Here is a 22317-nt window from a genome sequence, read left to right on the forward strand (position 1 = left end):
TGCAAAATCTAAAAATATGTAAACACAGTTGAAATTCATCCCCAGATTAAAATGGCATCCAGAGGTTGTGAACATTAAGTCAATGGAGACAAAAAGATTATATACAAAAGCATTCATGTTCTCCTGCCCCAAACAAAATATCACTTTCGTATACACCATAATGTTGAAAAGTAGGATAATAAGCATAGTAACACGGGGATGCATCCCCACCATTTTGGGGAGCTACACCCAAGACTGGGACGCACCCAACTTGTGGCGCCACCAAATCGCTGCCGAGAGGGGGATGTCCCTAAGTCCCTGTTGGGGACGTGGGACCCGAGATTGGAACACACCCAACCAGCGGCACCACCAAATCTCTACTGGGAGGGGGATGTCCCTGAGTCCCTGTTGGGGACATGGGGAATGAGGATGTGTCCCTGAGCCTAGCTAGGGACGGTCAGCCATCCCCCACTTTTTGACATGAAAAAAGTGCAAACAAAAATAAAAATTTAAAAAGGTTTTGTTATAATATTTTTTAATGTTTGCTAACCCTAGGGTATGTAGGCCCATCTAGAAGTCGAAATCCCATTAAATCTCTTTGTTTTCTCATTTCTATTCATTCTATAGTTTTCTAACTTTTGCAACAGCAGCAGGAAGAAGAGTGAAGAGCTCATAGAAGGGTGATTATTTGAGTGAATGTAATGTCCCCTACTAGGACATTAAATTATTCATTATTGATTTTTGCCATTCAAACTTTTAGTCCAAGGATTTATATTTCCTCCTCTCTAAATCTTCCTTCCTCAAAGTGATTTCTATATATATACCATAATTCAAAATCTTGTTCTTTGCCACTTATCAGAGAGGCAAAGAAAACTTTTCTCAGCAAATATCGGAGATAAATCGGTAACTTCTCGGGAAAATATTGGGAATTTAAAAAAATGACTTAAATTTAATTTAAAATGCATTTTTTTGCAAAATTCAATAAGGAGATGCATCTAATAAGTCAACAAATGAGTAAACAAACCAAACAAGCTAATCTATCTATTATATAAATGCAATACATAACAAAATCTCATCCTCGTGTGGAATGTCTATGGCTGACAACCATAGTTAAAGACTCTGAAGTCTGAAGCAAAATAAAAATAGAAATTTGTCATTATAAAAAGATAAACAAATACAAATGTCAAGTACAATATAAAATAGTCTACATCTTCCTCTTCCCCTTCCTAGTAGCTCTAGTAAAAACTATGGGACTGGGAAGGGGTCTTGCCCTAGTAGTCCCTTGTGGTTGTGGTTGTAGTTGTGTCTCAATATCCATCCTAGATGTCGCTGGTGTTGGCGCTAGCAATGATTCCTCATCTTCTATATTCTCACTCTCAGTGCCCTAAGTGTCCTCACTCTCACTGCCCTCCTCTTGAATGTCATCCAATCTTAGTGCAAAACACCCTCTTTTGAATAGGTATTTTCTTTAAAAATCTCTTTGAATCCACTTCAAATCCACTTGCAATAAATCTACAAGGCTTCCAATGACTATTTCTCTCCACCAAACCCTTCTCTACTCCAAAGGCTGCAAATTTTAAAATAGGGGCTGCTCGTGAGATTTTTTCAACTTCTCGAGAGAAGTATGCCACTTCTTGGCGATATATAGCTAATTTCTCGACAGTTTCAAACTTCTCGACTAAGATTTTGGCGCGAAAAACCTGTATTTTCTCGCCACTCCAAACTTCTCACAAGAAGTTGATTTATTAGCCACTTATCAGCCCTATTTTGAACTATGATATATACTTTATACATTTTAAGAGTCATGTCCTTTCATAAATAAATATTATATTATATTAATAAATTAATTATATTAATTATATATTATATTAATAACATAATATTTTTATATTAATAATAAATTTAATTATATTTACTATTAATATTATATTAATACTATTGCATTGTATATTTACTTTATATGGTAAATAATAATATTTAATTCTCATATTTAATATTAATATATTATGCGATGAATATGGAAAATTTAACATTAATAATATTTTACTATTATTTAATTTTTTATTATGGATTAATTTTTACAAGGATGTCACAATCCTCTCTCAGATTTTGTTTGTTCTCAAACAAAAACCATTTATACATGACTTCTTGTAAAACCATTATACGAAGCATATAATTGGATGCAAGATGTAAGGAATTTAGGGAATATACATCATAATGCATGAAAACACAAAGCATACACGAAGTGGACATGTGAATGCATGAAAACACGAAGCAAACACATGAAAACACAAAGCAGATACACTAATGCATGAAAACATGATGTAGACACAATAATACATGCATTCTTGATTAATGCCTTACACTTCACTAGAGTTAAGAAGATGATTTACAAATTTTACTTCTTCAATAGAATCCTGCAACCACAAGTAATCATTAGTATATATGTGCATGTATAAGTTTCAAGAAAATGTGAGTCGAGATAATTTATTCCAAGTCAATCTCATGCTTCCACATGAGGTGGCTTATTTAGGGGGATACTTGTTTTGTACTTACTATCATTCTTTAGTCGAGAGGAACCCTTAGGATGTAAACAGATTTCTTAGGCACCAAACTCAATGGTCTTCCTCAAGGTTTCTTTGGATCCAAGCCTACAATCCCATCTTGGAATGACCTCAAGGCAACTCAATCCCATCTTGGTCAAACCTCAAGGCAACTATAGGGACACTAGTCCTACCCATCTCAGATAACCGATTGGTTGGACTGGCCTGAATACACCTTTGTTCTCTCTCCTGAGGCTACCTATATATGTAAGTAATAAATTATATGTGAAAAAAAGGTCATGTTATTCCTATTATAACTCGTCTAGAAGGAATGCTAAGATGCAATAGGTCACTTTGACACCAAACTCAGTAATCTTCCTCAAGGTTTCTGTGGATCCAAGCCCCCGATCCCATCTTGGAATGACCTGAAGGCAACTTGATCCCATCTTAGTCAAACCTCAAGGCAACTATAGGGGCACTGATCCTACCCATCTTGGAATGATCTGTTGGCTGGATTTATATAGGCTTTTCCCATACTATATCCCTACTCATCTCTTCTAGCTTAGAATTTCAACTAGTTTGAGCATGGGTGTTAATAAATTAAATCGATTCTGATAACCTACTATTTAAAATAGATAATGTGATGCATACCTGCCTCAGAGATATATTAAATTTTGTTCTATGAACAAACACCTCTTTTGAGTTGGTGATAATGATTTTATACTATATCTGATTGTGTTAATTTGGTATTGACCTTATTGACCTTCCTTATTACCCATATGAGGAGTGAAGCTTGGTATTTTATGTATTGTAGGACTTGCTGCTTAAAAATTTCAGAATGCTTTCCCTGGAGTCTATATGCTACCACCAATAACAATATTCATAAACACTTCAAGCTCCAAGATTTGAAAACAAGTTCTTCAAATACTGGAGTATACATTATTGTTGCGCAAGGTTCTGTAGGCCACTAGGTTGCTCACCACCAACCCTTGTTGATGAACTTAATATATAGTCCACATCCTTCTCTATTTTCAAGACTATTAAACATCCATTTTTGGTCAAGGAGAAAGGTTGACAATTGTTAGCTTTGTTCTTACCAAATGTCTTGGTCTCTCACAGGACCCGAGAAGTAAACTTCTCATAGCAAGAAACTGAGTTGTCCTTTATTGCTTTGTTTCCAGAAGACGTTTAACACCGGCTTGTTGAATATCTCAGATGTTGTGAATCAGAAGCTCCCCGAATCACTATTTGAACCTTGATATTTCATTGGTTTGTGCCTCTGTTCCAAAAAGTAGTCTCTGCTTGTTGTGCCTGCATTCATTCAGCGCTAATAGACAGTGAGCCACTATTTAAGATGCCGTGCTTGGTCTCTTCAAAATTTCACATCTCACTTCCTCTGGAAACTTGATACTGATCTTGATGGAGATCTAGGTCTGAGAAGGCTTCGAACAGATTTACTACACCTCCAAAAACTATTCTGTGAGTGTGGGGGTATAGACGCAACTGTCCCATTGCTAAGTACCTTTTTCAACCACTGTTATTTCTTGTAACCACATGTTACAGAATAATGCGTAAAGAGCGTTTCTAACCTTATGAATCTTTTTAATCACGTAGATAAGGAAAATACTCCACCAACATTGTTCTCAATTTTTTATCCATTATAGTAGCCTTAGGAAGAGTAATGCACCTACAGAGCTTCCACATAGCTATTTATCCATAAAGAAACCACAGCTCCAGGAAGACGATTCCACAATACAGTTTTTCACAACAAATTTAGTAATATTAATTCTATCCTTTCAATCATCTGAGATCTATATTCTGTCACCATAGCAATTATATTTGAAGCTAAACCGTATAATTTAAAAGTTCACCAGGAAAATATATACCCAAACATCGGAATAGAACCAAGGTCTTTGAATTGTTTCTTGCATATTAGAAAAATATACCTAACTTTAATTACTGCCCACAATAATCAAGCCTGCATAAACCTTTATAATAAAGTTGGCTTAATACTACTTTGCAGCCAGATAAATATATAGCTCTGCAGAAATATATTTGTATTCAAAGGTGACATGCCCAAATATATCAGTCCACATTTTAACATTATCAAATCTTCCGAGTTTGGACTCCATGGCAAAATACAGATCTGTAGATTTAAATTAATCCTTGCAATATTAGAGGTCGACTAATAATAAGTACCTTTGTTCCTATTATATCTGATGCTTATTCCTGATCATATTTTTAAGCTCTCATAGTCTCCACCGAAGTATAGAGTATGCAAAATTGTTAAATGTTATGCACCAAAACTATGAACTTTAGAAAGAATTCAGTGATAGTCAACATAACAGACTCAAAATCTCAGGCCACTGATATATTAGAAAAAAATTATTTTCTCCGGCAATACTTAGAAAAAAAAATGGTTTATCTTCTTTTCTTTTGGCAAGCCCTCAAATTTACATTGTTCTTATCACTAATAAAAACTTCACTGGCTGGCAGGAAAACCAGTTCTGATACCATTTGTAATGTCCCCTAGTAGGACATTAAATTATTCATTATTGATATTTGCCATTCAAACTTTTACAGTCCAAGGATTTATATTTCCTCCTCTCCGAATCTTCCTTCCTCAAAAGTATTTTTTTTATTCTATATATATACCATACATTTTAAGAGTCATGTCCTTTCATAAATAAATATTATATTACATTAATAATTCAATTATAAATATTATATTAATAACATAATATTTATTATATTAATATAATATGTATTATATTAATAATAAATTAAATTATATCTATTATTAATATTATAGTAATACTATTGCATTGTATATTTACTTTATATATGGTAAATAATAATATTTAATTCTCATATTTAATAGTAATATATTATGCAATGAATATAGCAAATTTAACATTAATAATATTTTATTATTATTATTTTATTTATTTATTATGTATTAATTTTTGCAAGGATATCACAGTGAAGAGAGTGTGTGGAAGGCAAAAAGGAGTAAGGAGCAAGAAGAGGAGAAGTGAGATTATTCAGCTTGTTCAAGAGATTTGCGAAGCAAAAGGTAGGGTTTTTCATGGTTTTTTAATTTTATTTTCTGATTTTTCAAGTCAAGATCAAGATCATTGATTTTTGTTTCTAGTTTGTAGCTTTTAATTCTTAGTCGAATTTAATTTTTATATTTTAGTAGATGTTTCTTGTTTCATTTCCAAATTTATGTTGCTTAAATTTTACTTTAAAAAATAGTGATTTTGAAGAAGGGAATAGGCTGAAAGCATGTATTTATCTTATATTTTTTTCATTTTGTGGAATGCAATGTGAAAATGAGCTCCCAAGGTCATGACTCAAGTGGGTCAAATCACAGTGATGATGAGATGGATTTAGAGGCCCATTCTCATAGCAGCCAAGAAGATTATAACCCTAAGGCTGAGCATGATGAAGATAATGAAGAAACAAATTCGGTATCAACAAATAATTGGCCACTCGGTCCACTAGCTACAGATTGCCCCTCCACTCTTTTGGCAAAGTGGGCTAGGGGTAGTTATGACTCTAAATCTACTCTCAAACAGTTTGCAACAACGATAACTGCACGAACAACTGCATGTGGTGGTACAAGGAAATGGAAATGTAACATTTGTAAGACAAAATGGTTTGGGAGTATCATTAGAGTGAATGCACATTTCCTCTTTTGGACAGGAAAAGGCGTGGGTGCATGCAAGTTCTTGATGAAATCAAAAAATTTGCTTTACAGAATTGAGTTCACCAATATTTGGGGTGTTTCAGATGACTTGGGCGTTGATGTACCTACTGTTGGTTCCCAAAACCGCAAATTGGAATCCTACGAGCCTTGCATGCTCAATGCTGGGATATCCAACCGGTTAAGGCCAACTTGACGGGATTGATCGATGCGATCCAAATCCCCTATGCTTCTAGCTCTGCAAAACCGAGGTGGGTGTGGCTAATCCTTGACAATAACCTTAAATCCAAGATGCTTAAAGCAAATTGGTTAGAACACGAATATAATGAAAATTTTCTAAATGGCAAGGATTATAGAAAACTTCAAACTCGCAAATTGTAAATTGAGTATAATAAATGAACATATGAGAGTTTTTAAATAAAAGTGATTATTACAGATGATTGCAACAAATGAATATATTAATTCTTCAAAGGAAAGAAATGAAACAGTTGCCAGCATATGGATTATGAATTAAGAGTAAAAGACCAATGCTTAATTAAATGGGAAATCAGAGTCAATATTATTAGTTGAAATGTACAACTTTATATAATTCAATATATTTAAACTATAAATAATTTTAACAATTCAGACACGACGGATCAATTATATAAACGCAATTTTGAATTAGTCTAGGATGCACTTTAACTCCTGCAGAGACAAACTAGACATAAATATGGAAACAATTAAATATTTCACAATATCTATGTTTATCAAATTTAAAATGCAATAATGACCCAGTCCACTTATCCGAATATTAAAATATTTATAGAAATTAATAAAAAACATTTATAAAGAACACAACTTAATAATAAATTAAAACTCCAAAATTTAAAATAACTAACTATGCCGGAAATAAAATCGCAATAAAGACACTCCTTACAGATGATCTATTTACTGCATTTCAATTCCAGAATCGCATATAAATTTGCTCCGTAATTCAATCCACGGGCTTTGTTCAAAACTTAATTTCTCCGCCAATAAAAGAATATAATCTATCATAGTGCATCATAATATATAAAATTTTATAATATCAATATGAATTGTCTCCATATTGTTTGCTTTGCATTCCATATTTATAAACTAGCAAGGGGTGTTGGTTGTTTCTCCATACATCGCTTCCTTTCACAATAACTAATCAACTTTGCTAATTCAATAGTATTCTATATTTGATAACCCCTTTGTTGCACTAAATAATTTGATATAGGTATAATTATAGCAAGTCTCGTAATCACGCGAGCATTAGGATACGCCTGAAATGCTTCCTGTGTAATGCATGAATATCTCTATTGCTGCAAGTAGGACTTTGTATGCAGAGCAGATCACATTCCTTCAACTGTGATGATCATTGTTGGCTCCTTCACATGAGTAAATCTTCATACCTGCATAAAAAATAAAATATTATCAGATACAAAACAAAACTTCAATTATTGGTTCCATCTCCATCTTCTCCCGCAAAAGGTTGTATTATGATCATATTCGACAATTGTTACTTTCGTAATCTTTCAAAACACAGTATTAGCTATTCCTCCAATTCTGAACGGTGTGTGGCTTGTCTGTATCCGTCTATTGAGTTCGTCGATGTATTAACTTCCATTTTATTCTTCGTTCATTCGTGACTCCTTTGCTACATACATCTTGAAATATTCACAGGCAGGCATAGACCATTCACAGCAATCAAAGTCCTAAACCTTTGAACCTCCAGGTTGCCACCATAATCCATATCAAGGATTTCCAAAACAATGATGAAGGTGCCATATCTGGAGTTTTATCAGCAATTTATGAGCAAGTTGTTTGTTCTGATTGGTTGGCTTGGAAATTATCAGGCTACTCAGTATATCCAAATTCTTCTATCGAGCACCATTTTTGTTTTTGTCTATCACTAACCTGATGACGATTCATTCTGGAGTATATTTGCCCAAAAATGTGTCGCTACATACAAGTGTTGATGTTCAATATGAGCGATGCTAATGTTGCATATGCTCGAACTGTTGGGGCTTTGAAAGAAAATTTGATTCCATTTCCATGTTCTTCTCAAGTTACATCATTGACAAAGTTCTCTACATTTTTGCAGAAGTCTGGAATATCAAGCACAAAGATATCCAGTTTGATGTAATTTTGGCTATCTACTTGCAATCATATTTGCACAGTTCTGTTACTTGAGATGTATTCTTGTTTCGGACTTCAAGAATTTCATCTTCTCCTATTCTCTGCTAGAAGACCAAAGTTTCACATCCATACCAAGCATCTGATATACTCAATCTCTGTTTATACTTTTGATGAGGCTCAACTTATGTATATCTTTTACTGATCACAATGAACTCTATATACAATTGTTTCTCTTCATCGAGATTGTATTCCTTTGAATAAAGCAAACCACATCATTCATACACTCCAATTAAATTCACTCTTCAAAACTTGTCTCATTGTGGCTCACATTTCAGAAATTTGATGGCTCAAATATATGTCATGTAAAATTCCCTCTTCTGTCCATTTGCTTAGCTTGGTAGCAATATTTTCTTGTTTTGATTAACAAAGTAAACCTTTGATTCAGTGCTGACAGATAATATATTATTATAGAGCCATTGAAATATAAATTTTTTTTAGAATTATTTCTGGAATGTTGATGTTATTTTCTGCAGTTAATGTTATGCACTTCAAATGCTGACTGTATGCAAGATTGGTTTTTTCATTCGACTAGTGACTCCAATACCTCCTCCTTATCAATAGTGTCAATTCATTATTGGACTTCATCGAATTCTTAGTCTCCAATGATCCTATCTCAAACTCCTTGAATATATGAAGAATCAATATGTAGTTTTTTGCTGTATTATATATCACTGAATATTTTGTTACTGGCAGAATCATAAATGTTCCTATTGTTCCTTTAGCGTATGGAGTTGTTGTTCACTTGTTTTTGTCAAATGGAGGCAAAAGAATTTTGAGCTCTATCACCTACCACCTTACCGATAGGTAACAGGTTTAGAGTCTTCAGCAGGCTTATGAGCAGGGGCAGCCACATTTTTCTACTTCTAGTCCTAGGGGTAGACCACAGCAGAGACCTACGGCTACATCATTTGCAGGGGCCTAAAGCATAGTCCAGCAGGGGGAAAAGAAAGGTGTCATCGGAAAGCAAACCCATTGCTGATTTATTTAATGTCTGCCTGAGATATGAGATAAAGGAGGCTATTGGTAGATTTATTTCTTCCAATGGCATACCTCTTCATGTGACACAGTCTCCTTATTATAAGGAGATGATGCAACTAGTGGCAAGGGGAGGAGGACCGTCATTTGTGCCACCAAGTTAGCACAAATTGCAGACTACAATCTTGGATAAAGAGTATGTCAAGATTGCTTTAGAGAAGGAGAACGTGAGGCTTGTTTGGGAGGAATATGGTTGCAGCATCATCATGGATTGGTGAGCGGACATTAGGAACTATCCACTTATCAATATCATCATTACATGCACAAAGGGGCCATTTTATCTCAGGGCTATTGATTGTTCAGGGCATCGAAAGGATGTTAATTTTCAGATTCATATACTTCGGAATGCTATTGAGGTTGGGCCACAAAATGTGGTCCAAGTAGTGGCAGATGTGGCACTTGTGTGTAGAGTTGCAGGGAGACTTGTTGAGACAGCTTACAGACATATTTGGTGGACTCCATGTTGTCTACATGCCATGAACAATGTACCAAAGGACATGGGGAAGACTCCTTGGATTGAGGGAGTAGTGAGTGATGCTAGAGATGTGTAGATATTTATTTGCAATCACCACACATCACATGCCCTTTTCAGGAGCCTCGCAAGGAAGGAGTTCATGAAACTAGTTGAGACCCAATATGCATCCTACTTCATTCTTCTAGAGAGAATGATTGAGTTGCAGGAGCCATTGCAACTCATGGTTATGACGTATGAGTGGAATAGATAGGATGGGGTTGTTGATTCCCAAAACTGCAAATTGGAAGCCCAAGAGCCTACCACTACTCCGATAGGATTATGCAATCAATTCTGGCCAACGAACGGATATCACCTTGATTCCCCTACACTTCAGGCTCCGCTACACCTAGGTGGGTAGACCTTCACCTCAAATGCCGATTGCCTAATTCAAGGCTATTCTATAGCGAATTTAAACTTTGCAAGTTCTTCGACTGGAAAAATCCTCGAACTCAATCATTATGAATTTGAATGCTGAGTGCTTGAATTGAATGTTTTGTACAAGGTTTTTTAACAATAGATTTGATGCTTGTAGGAAGGAATATATAGATATTCTGACTTCAATAATAAAAAGACCAGTGCCTCTGCTCATTCGGGCAATAGAGTCAACTTCAGTGAAGATTTTCACGTACAACTTTATAATGTTCTACACACTTATACTGCTAACAATTAAATAATCAAGATGTGACAGATCAAATATATATGCAATCTTAAATTAGTCCAGATTGAACTTTAACTCCTCTGGTAGGGAGACAAACGGGACAAAGATACAAAAACAATTTGATATTTCACAATATCATGATGATCATATTCAAGATTCTAAATGACCGTGTCCACTTATCCAATATTTAAAATGTATACAGAATTCAAAAAATGATTATAAAGGACAAACTGTCTACAGTTTAAATCTCGATGTCATTTAGAAATAAACAAAGGTCATTTTATTTTATTATTAAAATAAAATAAATGAATTTATATTACAAGTCATATTTAAGCCCTTATTCCTCCGTACAAATAAATATAAAATGCTTCTTCTTCAGAATATGAATGTTCGAATATCAATTATGTCTTGTTGTTAACAAATAACTCTCCTTTTATATCTTCTTATTCCAAATTTATGACTTTTTCAAATAAAAAGTCATAATTTATATCATGCCTCTTTTAGTGCAAATCATACCTCTTTGTCAATTTAATCTAATTTCTTACAACCTTTTCCTTGTGATTTGTTTATTTAAGATTTATGCTTTTATTGTAACCTTGTATAGGCTCTTTCTTTTTTATGTTTTCAAATATCTTATGATGATATAGCACTTTGGTTTGAATGAATTAATCGCTGAGATTAATCGCCTAGCCTTCCTCAATCCTGAGCGTCTCCCAAACAATAGTATTCCACTTCCTTGTAGACAAAGACTGTGTAAGATCAGTGGTGGCATTGGGTGAAAAGAAAGAGTATGTTGCATAACACAAAAGGCAACCAACGTCCACATCTCTTCCCTGCTTTGGTGTCTAGATAATTTTATTTTATGTCGATGCTAAACACAGTGGGTCTTTGACAGATGCGCGAGAAGACATTTGAGATTATCCTTCATACTTTTGCGTTCTTTTAATATATCGAGCACCTTTGTCTTTACATGATATCTATATCTTGTAACCCACTATGTCTTGGTAAGCACTCAATATTCTTTGTATTGTGTAAGCTAAATCTTCTTTATCGAGCTTTATATATTTCGACCAGAGATCACCGCTAGCATAGTATGTTATGGCACCATGCGTGTATTGCCAGGGTGGCCCTTTTGGTAGCGTTGATGGCATGGGATAAGCGAAAGATTCATTGACATCTGTTGAGCCTTTGGCTTCCGTCTTTGTCTTTGTCATCATTCCTTCATGTCTTCCTCTCTAACCGCACCATGTATAATTGAACCCTTTTGAAACACAAATTATGTCTTGAACACAATAGCAAATTATATCCATATCACCAAATACGTTTTCATCCATTTCATTTGGCATAAGATGTCGTCCATATCATAACAAGTGAATTCATCAAGTGCTATCTCTGACATGTTCGTATATGCTTTTACCAGCATGGTGATTCAATATCTCTGCATACATACTAAACTCCACCATGGCACAGTGCCATGGACCATTCTGTTGTCTATTCAAATCTGGCATCTTTTCATTTATTGTCGTAAAAGCTTGGACCAAGCGGAGCATCCATGAAATGACATTGTGTTGAAATGTTTGTCCATCTACTCAATTGGGGCATCTATGTTTTTGTACTCGAGCATTTTATCCAACAATTTCACCAACGATCCTTGTGCATCTGTGTTCTCCAAACATGTCTACTAGAGTGATAACATCTGAGAGCTAACATTATTTGATGAATGTTCATAAACTTACGTTAAATCTTTCATTGTGGTGCTGGTAGGTAGGAATTGGAAAAAGGTCGCAAATATCTTTATATCTGATAGTTGCATGTGCATGAAATTTTTCTTCATCTTTTCATTTGAAACAATCCACATATACCCTGTGACAATAGGATTCGAAGCCTCCTTAGTACATCTCGTCAATTTTCTCAAATCAATCAAAATCAGACCTCCAGAATGATAAATGCTGCCAATGTGATGGTGAATTCTCTTTTTGCTGCTCAGTTTCTATTGTTCAATTGATTTGAGATATTAAAATTGATGAATTCTTTATCTGTTGGTATGCTTACTGCTCTTTATCAGTCCAATTTTCCAGGTCATCAAATATGGGGATGCCAATGCAGCTACTCTTGGAGAGGTGTACGAGTGCATTGATGCTATGCTTGGCTAGATGAGGGCAATCGTGAGAGAGAGGAACCCAAGTTTAGCATTTTACACTGAGCACATTCGGCCTATTATCCAGCGTAGATGGGACAACCTCAACACTCCCTTACATATGACTACTTATGCATTGAATCCGAAGTGGTACATGCCTATGCCTGGGAAAGTTACACCACTAGATGATGATGAGGTAATCTGTTATCAATTTTGAATTTAGTACACTTGCACTTGAAAGTTAGAAGTTAGTACACTTGCGCTTATGAATATTTAATTTATTAATTTACTGATTTTTTAATTTGAATTTCAAGTGAAGGAAGGATTCTTCAAGTGCATTGATAGGGTCTGTAGCATTGAGACAACAAGGAAGGTTCACACTGAGTGGACCAAATTTGCTACTCTTTGGGGCTATCCAACTAGAGCAAAGGCCGACATAAAAACAATGGCACAAGAGGATCCTTTTTTGTGGTGGAATTGTCATGGACCCAAATCAACAACTACCACACTAGCCATCCGTCTCCTATCTTAGGTTTCATGTTCTTCAACTTTAGAACCTTTTCTTTTCACTTTTAAATTTCAATTTCACTTTTACTTTAGTCTTTTAGTCATGATTCAATTTCACTTTTACTTTAGTCATTTAGTCATGATTCAATTTCAATTTTCTGATTCTAATACTAGTCATTTGATTGTTATAATGTTATCTTAGGTATCTAGTTCTTTAGCTTCTGAGAGGAACTGGTCTACTTATAGCTTCATCCACTCTCTTAAGAGGAACAGACTTCCCTCTGAAAAAGTAGAGAAGCTAGTAGTTGTACATTGTACCTTGTGTATCAAAAATCACATGACACGTGTACAAGGAGAGCCCTGCAACACGATGGAATGCATAGCCAGAGGAGCCCTCATAGGTTGATGAGGATGCAAATACTTTTGATGCGGGATTGGTTGGTATTCCTCTCACGGCTCTTACCCTTCAAGAGACCGAGAGTTCGGAGGATGAGTTTGTTGAGCCTAAGCCTTGGATTGACATGGATGATTAGAGGCCTCTAGGCAACCTCTACTACATTTTGGCAGCCCTTGGGCCTTCAGTACTTGACATTTTGTCTTTTGAATTTTTGTAGTTTGTACTTGAGACTTGGATATTATCATATTTGTCATTTGAAGTTTGAAACATTGAACATTGAACATTGGGATCATATCATGGTGGTTGTTATTTGATGTAATTAATTTTATGACGCCATTGAATGATTGATGAGATAATGATACTCATACTTTGATGCCATTTAAATCCTCGATCTTTGATTATTTTAATTTAAGTTATTTGATAGAAGTTAGAAGTCAAAACTTAGATCTCTTTCAATGTTCATTGTTCAATGTTCAATACAATGTAAAATTAAACTAGCCATAGTGGTCTTGATGAACTTATACTTCATATTTATGTCTTATATTGTTATACATCTTTTCATAATTAGCATTTTAAATATCATATGTATAGTATATACTATATAACCCCCATCCCCCCTCCCGTCCCCCGCCGTCCCCAAATTGAGGTCCCTTTGTCCACCCACCCGGAAACTTGTTCCCCCATTCCCCACGTCGGTGTAACTATGATAATAAGCAATCACATGATAATAAATTTATAATATTTAATCCTAGTAAATACATGGTTTTCATCCCTACACTGTATGACCCAAATTGGGATGTCACAAGAAATAATTCAATTGATTCACTTGTAATATGTATCCATGGAAATCTTGACTAACAAGAGCCAATGGGCTCAATCGTTCTAACCTATCCCAGATGAAATGCATTGAGAATTAATGAGATTAAGTCAATATCCAGAGTCCAGACCTATATTCTAAAGTTGTCTGGTTTCTTTCTTCTTCTTCTTTTTTCTTGAGTTCTCTGGTTTCTTGGTATTACATCTGGCTAATGTTTACGTTTGATTTTCTTTTAGGATTTTCAATAGACCTAACTCAAATATGCCTTGTAACATTACTCAATACTGTAAATACAATATGTTTTAATGCTTTTCCCTGCCTTTAGTCACAGGAAGAACTACTTGATATGTTAAATCTAGATTTGACATAGATGCTGAGCTGCAGATGACTTGTGCACTCTCTCAATGTGCTATAAATCATGTAACGGTCCTGTCCATTGGCTGCTAGTAGTGACCTGTCAGGATTAACACATCTTTTTTCTTCTCGTTTTTTATTATTTTCTTTAATTGGTAACAACTAACAAACAATATCTATTAATTTAAGTAAATAGTTTTCTATCTGTCCCATTAACAACCATGCAATCACCTGGTACTTTCCCAGGTAGATAAATTAATCTATCAGGCAGATTTCGTCTAGAGTCAATGGCCCTACCCCAAAAGCCATTAGATGTTAAGGGCAAATACCTACTCCATGTGGACTTAAGATAAATTACCCCACTTTCTGCCCATCTTGTTTAGCATTCTATTACACAGGTCTTAGCAATACAAGACAAAATAAGAATAAATAAAATCAGTTGATTTCCCCCTCTTCTTACAGGAATTCAGAATCTACTCAAAATCTATACAGATGACTAATCTGATTCAAACCATGTAGAAATCTTTTGAATACATCATGAAATATGTCTGTAAAACTTGAGCATAAATACAATGATTTATGATACCGGATGATCAAGTATTGAAAATGGGACCAATGGGCAAAATGATGAAGGTGTTTTTTTTTGTTTTTTTTTTTCACATTTGGCAGCAGAATTTTTTGCTATAAATCTCTACTGGTAATTTAAAAGCCAAGTCCTATACAACTGAAGCAGAAAACTGGACTTCTCATGTTGGAAGGGATCATCTTATTAAATTTTCTCAATGATTCACTGAATAAAATGCAGCAGCCCAATTCCACTGAACCACTGTCCAAGAATTGACATATTACTAAAACACCCGTGTTCAAAGCTTAGCTCTTGAGGAATTTCTACAAGGAAGAATGTGGAATCGCTAGAGGCCAGGCAATCCTGGCAATGTGCAGACACCAAATTGTAGTATCCCAGCCCTGCGAACCTAAAATGGCAAATACCAAATAATCTCAACTCTGGACAGTCGGAATGAGGATTTCCCTAGCCTGTTGGGTGGCCTTATGGAGACATAATGTTTTACAAAGTCCCCAGAGAGTCTTGCATCAGAGACCTTTGATTGTTTTATCAGTTTGTACCTTTGTAAAAACAAAAATCATTAGGCGAATTGCATAGATGTGCACATATTTACATCCATGGTCACTAGAGGAGTTAAAAATCCGAATATCTTTATGAGGGCTCAAAAAGGTTGAAATGTCTTGGTTTATAAAGGAAAAAATATTTACAAACAACAGTATGGTTCGCCCTACCCTATCCAGTTTTGCTTTTCCTTCAAGAGAATTAAGATTGCATACAATACCCTCTATTGTAACAAAATTTTCCATTTGTTTTGCTGGTCTCTGGTTGTAGGAAGCACAAGCTTAGTACATCAAACCATACATACATGCATAGTCATGATAGACTAAAAACTAACTACTCATCTGACTTAGAAGGTAAAATCATCCTTTTCTTTTATCATTTTGTGCCCATCAAAGAAACAAATCCAAATCAGAGAAGTGCATTAAACTTAGCAAAATAAGTGATCAATAAAGAACCAAAACACTTCGTCATCTTAATGAATAGACAGAGGTAGACATATATAGGGGTTAACCAAAGAAATCAATGGAGGAAACAAGATGAGCGGAGCAGACAAACTAGCTAGCTGCATGAATTATATAGAAATGAACAACTTGGGTTTTTTTTTTTTTTTTTTGAATAAAAACATATTAGGTTCATTTGGTTACAAATATAAATGAAATTAGATTTTTGGTTGTAAACAGAAATGAAAGTAAGTTTTTGCTTACTGACAGGTGGGGTGAGAAGCCTTCTGTACTATAGTCTCTAGGGTATCGTACACTAATTTGCTGTCCACGAGGAACTTGAGATAACCTTCAATTGAAGGCTCCCATTTGCCAATGGGCTGAGTATCTGGCTCCTTTTCCCCCTCTTTGGCGACATCTCTGGTGTGGAGTTTCATAGCCACAAACCTCATTTCCTCCACAAACCCCTTTCCTTCACCTGGGTAAGGCTTTCTGGGCTTCTCGGCAGTTGTTGCTGCCGTCACAACAAGCGCGCCTCTTTCATGCGTATCCCATGCTTGCCCAAATTTCGTGAACCGACCAATAGAAAGAGTAGCATTAATATTACTGCTGCCGCTCTTCCTGTCAGATAGTGCTGAGGCAAGACCCAATTGTCTTTTTGGATGCAAAATTGAAGCTTGGCAATCTGGGTTCCTCGAAGCAGCAGGTTTGCATTCATTGAGAGAGTGGGAAGCCATCTGTAGGTCTCTGAAAATTATTGCACGAGACATTGACAAAGGCATGTTCACTCTTATATCTGTTGAGCTGAAGAAAATTATAGATTGTTGATTCACAGAAGTAACGGATTACGTGGTTGTAAGGCCTTGAAGCCTAATAATATGGCCTGGATAATCCTAACGTATAAGCAACAGAAGGAATGTCCGAATAAAATGTGGCAAAAGCATTAGTGAGGATGAGGTCGCGGGCGCGCCAATTAGGAAGGAAAAACGTATTCGATTGAGTGAAGTAGGAGAAAAGAAAGGAGTGCCGCATTTGTGTAGAAGAATCTTTCATTGGTCACTGCTTTGTCTGCTTGTTTCGTTTTTATATAACTCGCAAAAATGAAAAACAGCAAATCATGACGACCAAATCGAGAATCGCCATTATCTTTCCTTGTGGGTTGCATACTTTCCAAAGCTTTCGTATAAGATAAGCATGTTTTTCAATTTAAAAATCAGTCCACCTCAAAAGCCAATGAAATTTTTTTAAGAACCAACAAATTCAATATTTTGAAGTGTTGTTTTCTATTTAGTTCTAACTTTATAGTATTTCAAACAGCTTTAAACAGCTGAAGTAAACCTCGCTCATCAAGAGGCCAGATTCTTGAAGTTGTTTCAATTGAAAAGCTTATTAGTTATTCTTATCCGCAGGAATACCTATGCATTCATGTCAGTGCTAATATGACATTAAGGCTGACCAATCAAATCAAACAATTTTAAAAATTATATGAAACTTTATAAATTTTATATCTTTCTCTAATTTTTCATTATTTTATAAATTACATTTTTTATTCATTCTATTGGTCCATACTATTTTTGGTAGGGAAGAAAATTAATTTTCTTCAACAAAAATACAAATATTTTCTAACAACTTCATTTTGCATTAATGAATGTATTAATTACAACTTTATCATTTCCAATTTGTGACAATTTGATAAAAGATTTTTTTTTTTTTAAATCATTTCATCTTCCACACAACATGTCTAATCAATATTAATTCTCAATAGCAATATAATTTCAATATGTTATATCTTTCTATTTTAATTTTTAATTTTTTTAAAGCTTTTATTTTGTATAAAAGTAGTTAAATTATTACTATTATTTTACTTTTGTAAAAATATTTTAAACAATACTATTTTTTAATTATATTTTATAATAATGTTTATAATATGTATAATTGATAAGTGTTACAATTTGTAAATTATATCATTTATTATTAATAATATTTTATATTTAAACAATTTATCATTTAGTTTAAATATATTTAAAACTTAAATATATATTTTAATATTAAATTAATAATTATATTTTACATAAAAAACATACTAAAGAAAATAATCACAAAAAAGAAATAATTCAATTCTAAAAGATACGTAAATTATTATTATGTTTTTATAAACTATGTATTAAAATTAAATAGTTATATTCTATTTCTTATTTATTACATCATATTTATTCATCAACATCAAATGTATATGTATTACATCTATTTCTTATTTACAAATGTACATACTAGCAGTTGCGCATTTATGTATGTGCAACGATTAGCCGATAGGAATGATTTGTGCAATTGAATGAAAGAAAACAAAGAACTATTATGGTTAAATTTAGAATTATAATTAGATTAGGTTTTCAATTTAACATAATATTTAATTAGGGTTAGAGTTAAGTTTGAGGTTATGTTTCAAGTTGGACAAGACTAGAGTTAGGATTATGATTCAAATATATCTTAAATTTTTAATATCACTTAGGATTAAGGCTATGGTACACAAATATTTTTTAAAATTAATTATGTAGTGTAGGATTAGGGTTAACTTGTTTATGTTTCAAATAGATTATGATTCAATTTTGTTCTATGTAAGTATTAGAGTTAGGTTCAAAGTTTAATGTATAGAGAAGATTTTGGAAAGTATCAAAAACTCATTTTTTTAGGGTAAGGGTTCAATTTCTAAGTATGATTTAATAAATTTTAATGATAGGTAAATGGTTAATTTATTAAGATAAATGGATTTATATTTTTAGTAGGTGAATACAATTTTCAATCCATAGACAAAATTGAATTAAGTTGGAACTAACATTATGTTTAAGGTTTAAGCCATAGTTAAGGTCACATTGTAGGTACATGATTAAAGTTTGGATTAAGGTTTAACCTAGGGTTAAGGGTCTGGGAAAATGAATATGGTTAGAATTGAGATAATGATTATAGTTAGGATTGAGATTATGGTTATAGTTAGGATTTACATAATAGATAGTTCTAAAAGTTGTGAGAGTATAATGATCCTAGAATACATTATTAAAATATAGGTAAATAAATGCTTATATTATGTATTATGTTGGAATTAAAATAATTTTTTTAATTTTAAATGAATTATTAATTATGAATTTTTTTAAAATAAAAAGAAATATAAATTAATTTACATATATAACAAACATTTCTAATTTTTAAATATTTTTTATTTAAAAAGATTTTAATTATAAAATTAAACTATAATTATAAAACTAAAACTTAGATACAAATAAAATCTCTCTATTTATTAAAGGTATGTAAATAATATTTAATTGCATGCATTTCATTTTTATCTTAATACTTACTAAATTAAAAAATATAGAAATAATCTTTAAAAAAATAGAAATAAATTTGTATAGCATATATTTTAATTTTTCTTCTTGTTTATAAATCATTTCAAATTTTAAAATTATACAAAGTTCTATTTCTATTTTTCAAAATGAATCAACATAAATTGAAAACTAAAAAGCTGAAATCTAGACTAAAATGTTAACTTTCTATATTTATTCAAAAAAATAAGAAGTATTCCTATTTTATTTTAAGTTTTTGCATACATATTATTTCAAATTATAATTGATATGAAGACAATTATTCTATATTTTTACTTTAAACAACATTTGTATTAGAATTTTTTTTAAATGGTACAAACTAATCTATGTATATAACAAAGTTTTCTAAATTTGAAATCATTTTTATGTAAAAAATCAAATGATAGCATTAAACTATAAATTTACAAAAATCTACTTACAAAGGAAATCTACTTGCAATCTTTTTATTTTGTTTTAATTTTTTTTGTATTCTATTGACTTTTTGCATTTAAAATTATAATATAAGATAATTTAATTTTTTAATTCTAAAATTAAAATGTATATATAAATTGACTATCATTATTATTTTTAAGATTCATAAAAAAACATGAATCATTGTCAACATATTTGATAATAAAAATAATAGAATTTCAATGTCTTTCATAAACAACACAGATATATGAATACATATATTTGTAGAAAGATGGATAAATTTGCAAATCAAATCCAGGCTATCAAAAATGATTTGAACAATAAATTGAAACAAACCTATAGTTATAAAATAAAGAAATTTTTATAACTAATATGATTTAGCCCTGGTCATATTTTTTGTTGTCATTCATGTATTACCATTTCTATTTGTTTTCTCAACTTCTCTATAATCTATATGCATGCATTTTGTAACTACTCACTATGTATTTATTATTATATTAAACTCGTCAAACAATTCAAACCATTATATAAACTTGGTATAATCTATATGCATGCATTTTCTAACTACTCACTATGTACTTATTATTATGTTGAACTTATCAAGCAATTCAAACCAGTATATAAACTTGTGGCAGTATAATACCTGCATATATGAAGAAAAAAATGAACATGCAGAAGAAGAAAAATAACCAAAATTGTTGATAGGAAAAAATCCAATAGAGCCTACACAATGTTAGAAATGGGAGAAAAACATAGGTTAATTGATAAACATATAAGTTAAATAGAAGAAAAAATAAAAACTTTTGAAGAAGAAATAAAAGTTAGAAACTTTCCTACAAAATTGACAATGATAAAGGAAATTTCAATTTTTTAAAATGAGTTTTTACATCAACGAAAAATCATAAAATCGAGAAGTTTTACAACATTTTCGTCCAGTCTTACAACATTTTCGTGCAAAAAAAGCAAATTGGGGAGCAAAGCTCCCACAATAAGCCTATTGGCTTAATTAAATTAAACAATTTATCATTTAGTTTAAATATATTTAAAACTTAAATATATACTTTAATATTAAATTAATAATTATATTTTACATAAAAACCATACTAAAGAAAATAATCACAAAAAAAGAAATAATTCAATTCTAAAAGATACGTAAATTATTATTATGTTTTTATAAACTATGTATTAAAATTAAATAGTTATATTCTATTTCTTATTTATTACATCATATTTATTCATCAACATCAAATTTATATTTATTACATCTATTTTTTATTTACAAATGTACATACTAGCAGTTGCGCGTTTATGTATGTGCAACGATTAGCTGATAGGAATGATTTGTGCAATTGAATGAAAGAAAACAAAGAACTATTATGGTTAAATTTAGAATTATAATTAGATTAGGTTTTCAATTTAACATAATATTTAATTAGGGTTAGAGTTAAGTTTGAGGTTATGTTTCAAGTTGGACAAGATTAGAGTTAGGATTATGATTCAAATATATCTTAAATTTTTAATATCACTTAGGATTAAGGCTATGGTACACAAATATTTTTTAAAATTAATTACGTAGTGTAGGATTAGGGTTAACTTGTTTATGTTTCAAATAGATTATGATTCAATTTTGTTCTATGTAAGTATTAGAGAGGTTCAAAGTTTAATGTATAGAGAGGATTTTGGAAAGTATCAAAAACTCATTTTTTTAGGGTAAGGGTTCAATTTCTAAGTATGATTTAATAAATTTTAATGATAGGTAAATGGTTAATTTATTAAGATAAATGGATTTATATTTTTAGTAGGTGAATACAATTTTCAATCCATAGACAAAATTGAATTAAGTTGGAACTAACATTATGTTTAAGGTTTAAGCCATAGTTAAGGTCACATTGTAGGTACATGATTAAAGTTTGGATTAAAGTTTAGCCTAGGGTTAAGGGTCTGGGAAAATGAATATGGTTAGAATTGAGATAATGATTATAGTTAGGATTGAGATTATGGTTATAGTTAGGATTTACATAATGGATAGTTCTAAAAGTTGTGAGAATATAATGATCCTAGAATACATTATTAAAATATAGGTAAATAAATGCTTATATTATGTATTATGT

General features: G+C 32.3%; 1 protein-coding gene across 1 annotated transcript in view; it reads right to left on the reverse strand.

Annotated features, from left to right (window-relative positions):
- LOC149552652 (heme oxygenase 1, chloroplastic-like) overlaps window positions 1-17428 on the reverse strand; it is a 46451-nt gene extending 29023 nt beyond the window's left edge. Inside the window, exon 1 of the mRNA XM_089788222.1 lies at window positions 16690-17428. Within this exon, the coding sequence (XP_089644348.1) occupies window positions 16690-17203 (514 nt within the window). The 5' untranslated portion in view covers window positions 17204-17428. The remainder of the gene's footprint in view (window positions 1-16689) is intronic.
- Window positions 17429-22317: the final 4889 nt, after the last annotated feature.

Source organism: Cupressus sempervirens, chromosome 6 (genome assembly GCF_028749045.1).
Source record: "Cupressus sempervirens isolate cs-2001-9-10 chromosome 6, ASM2874904v1, whole genome shotgun sequence".
Classification (NCBI taxonomy): domain Eukaryota; kingdom Viridiplantae; phylum Streptophyta; class Pinopsida; order Cupressales; family Cupressaceae; genus Cupressus; species Cupressus sempervirens.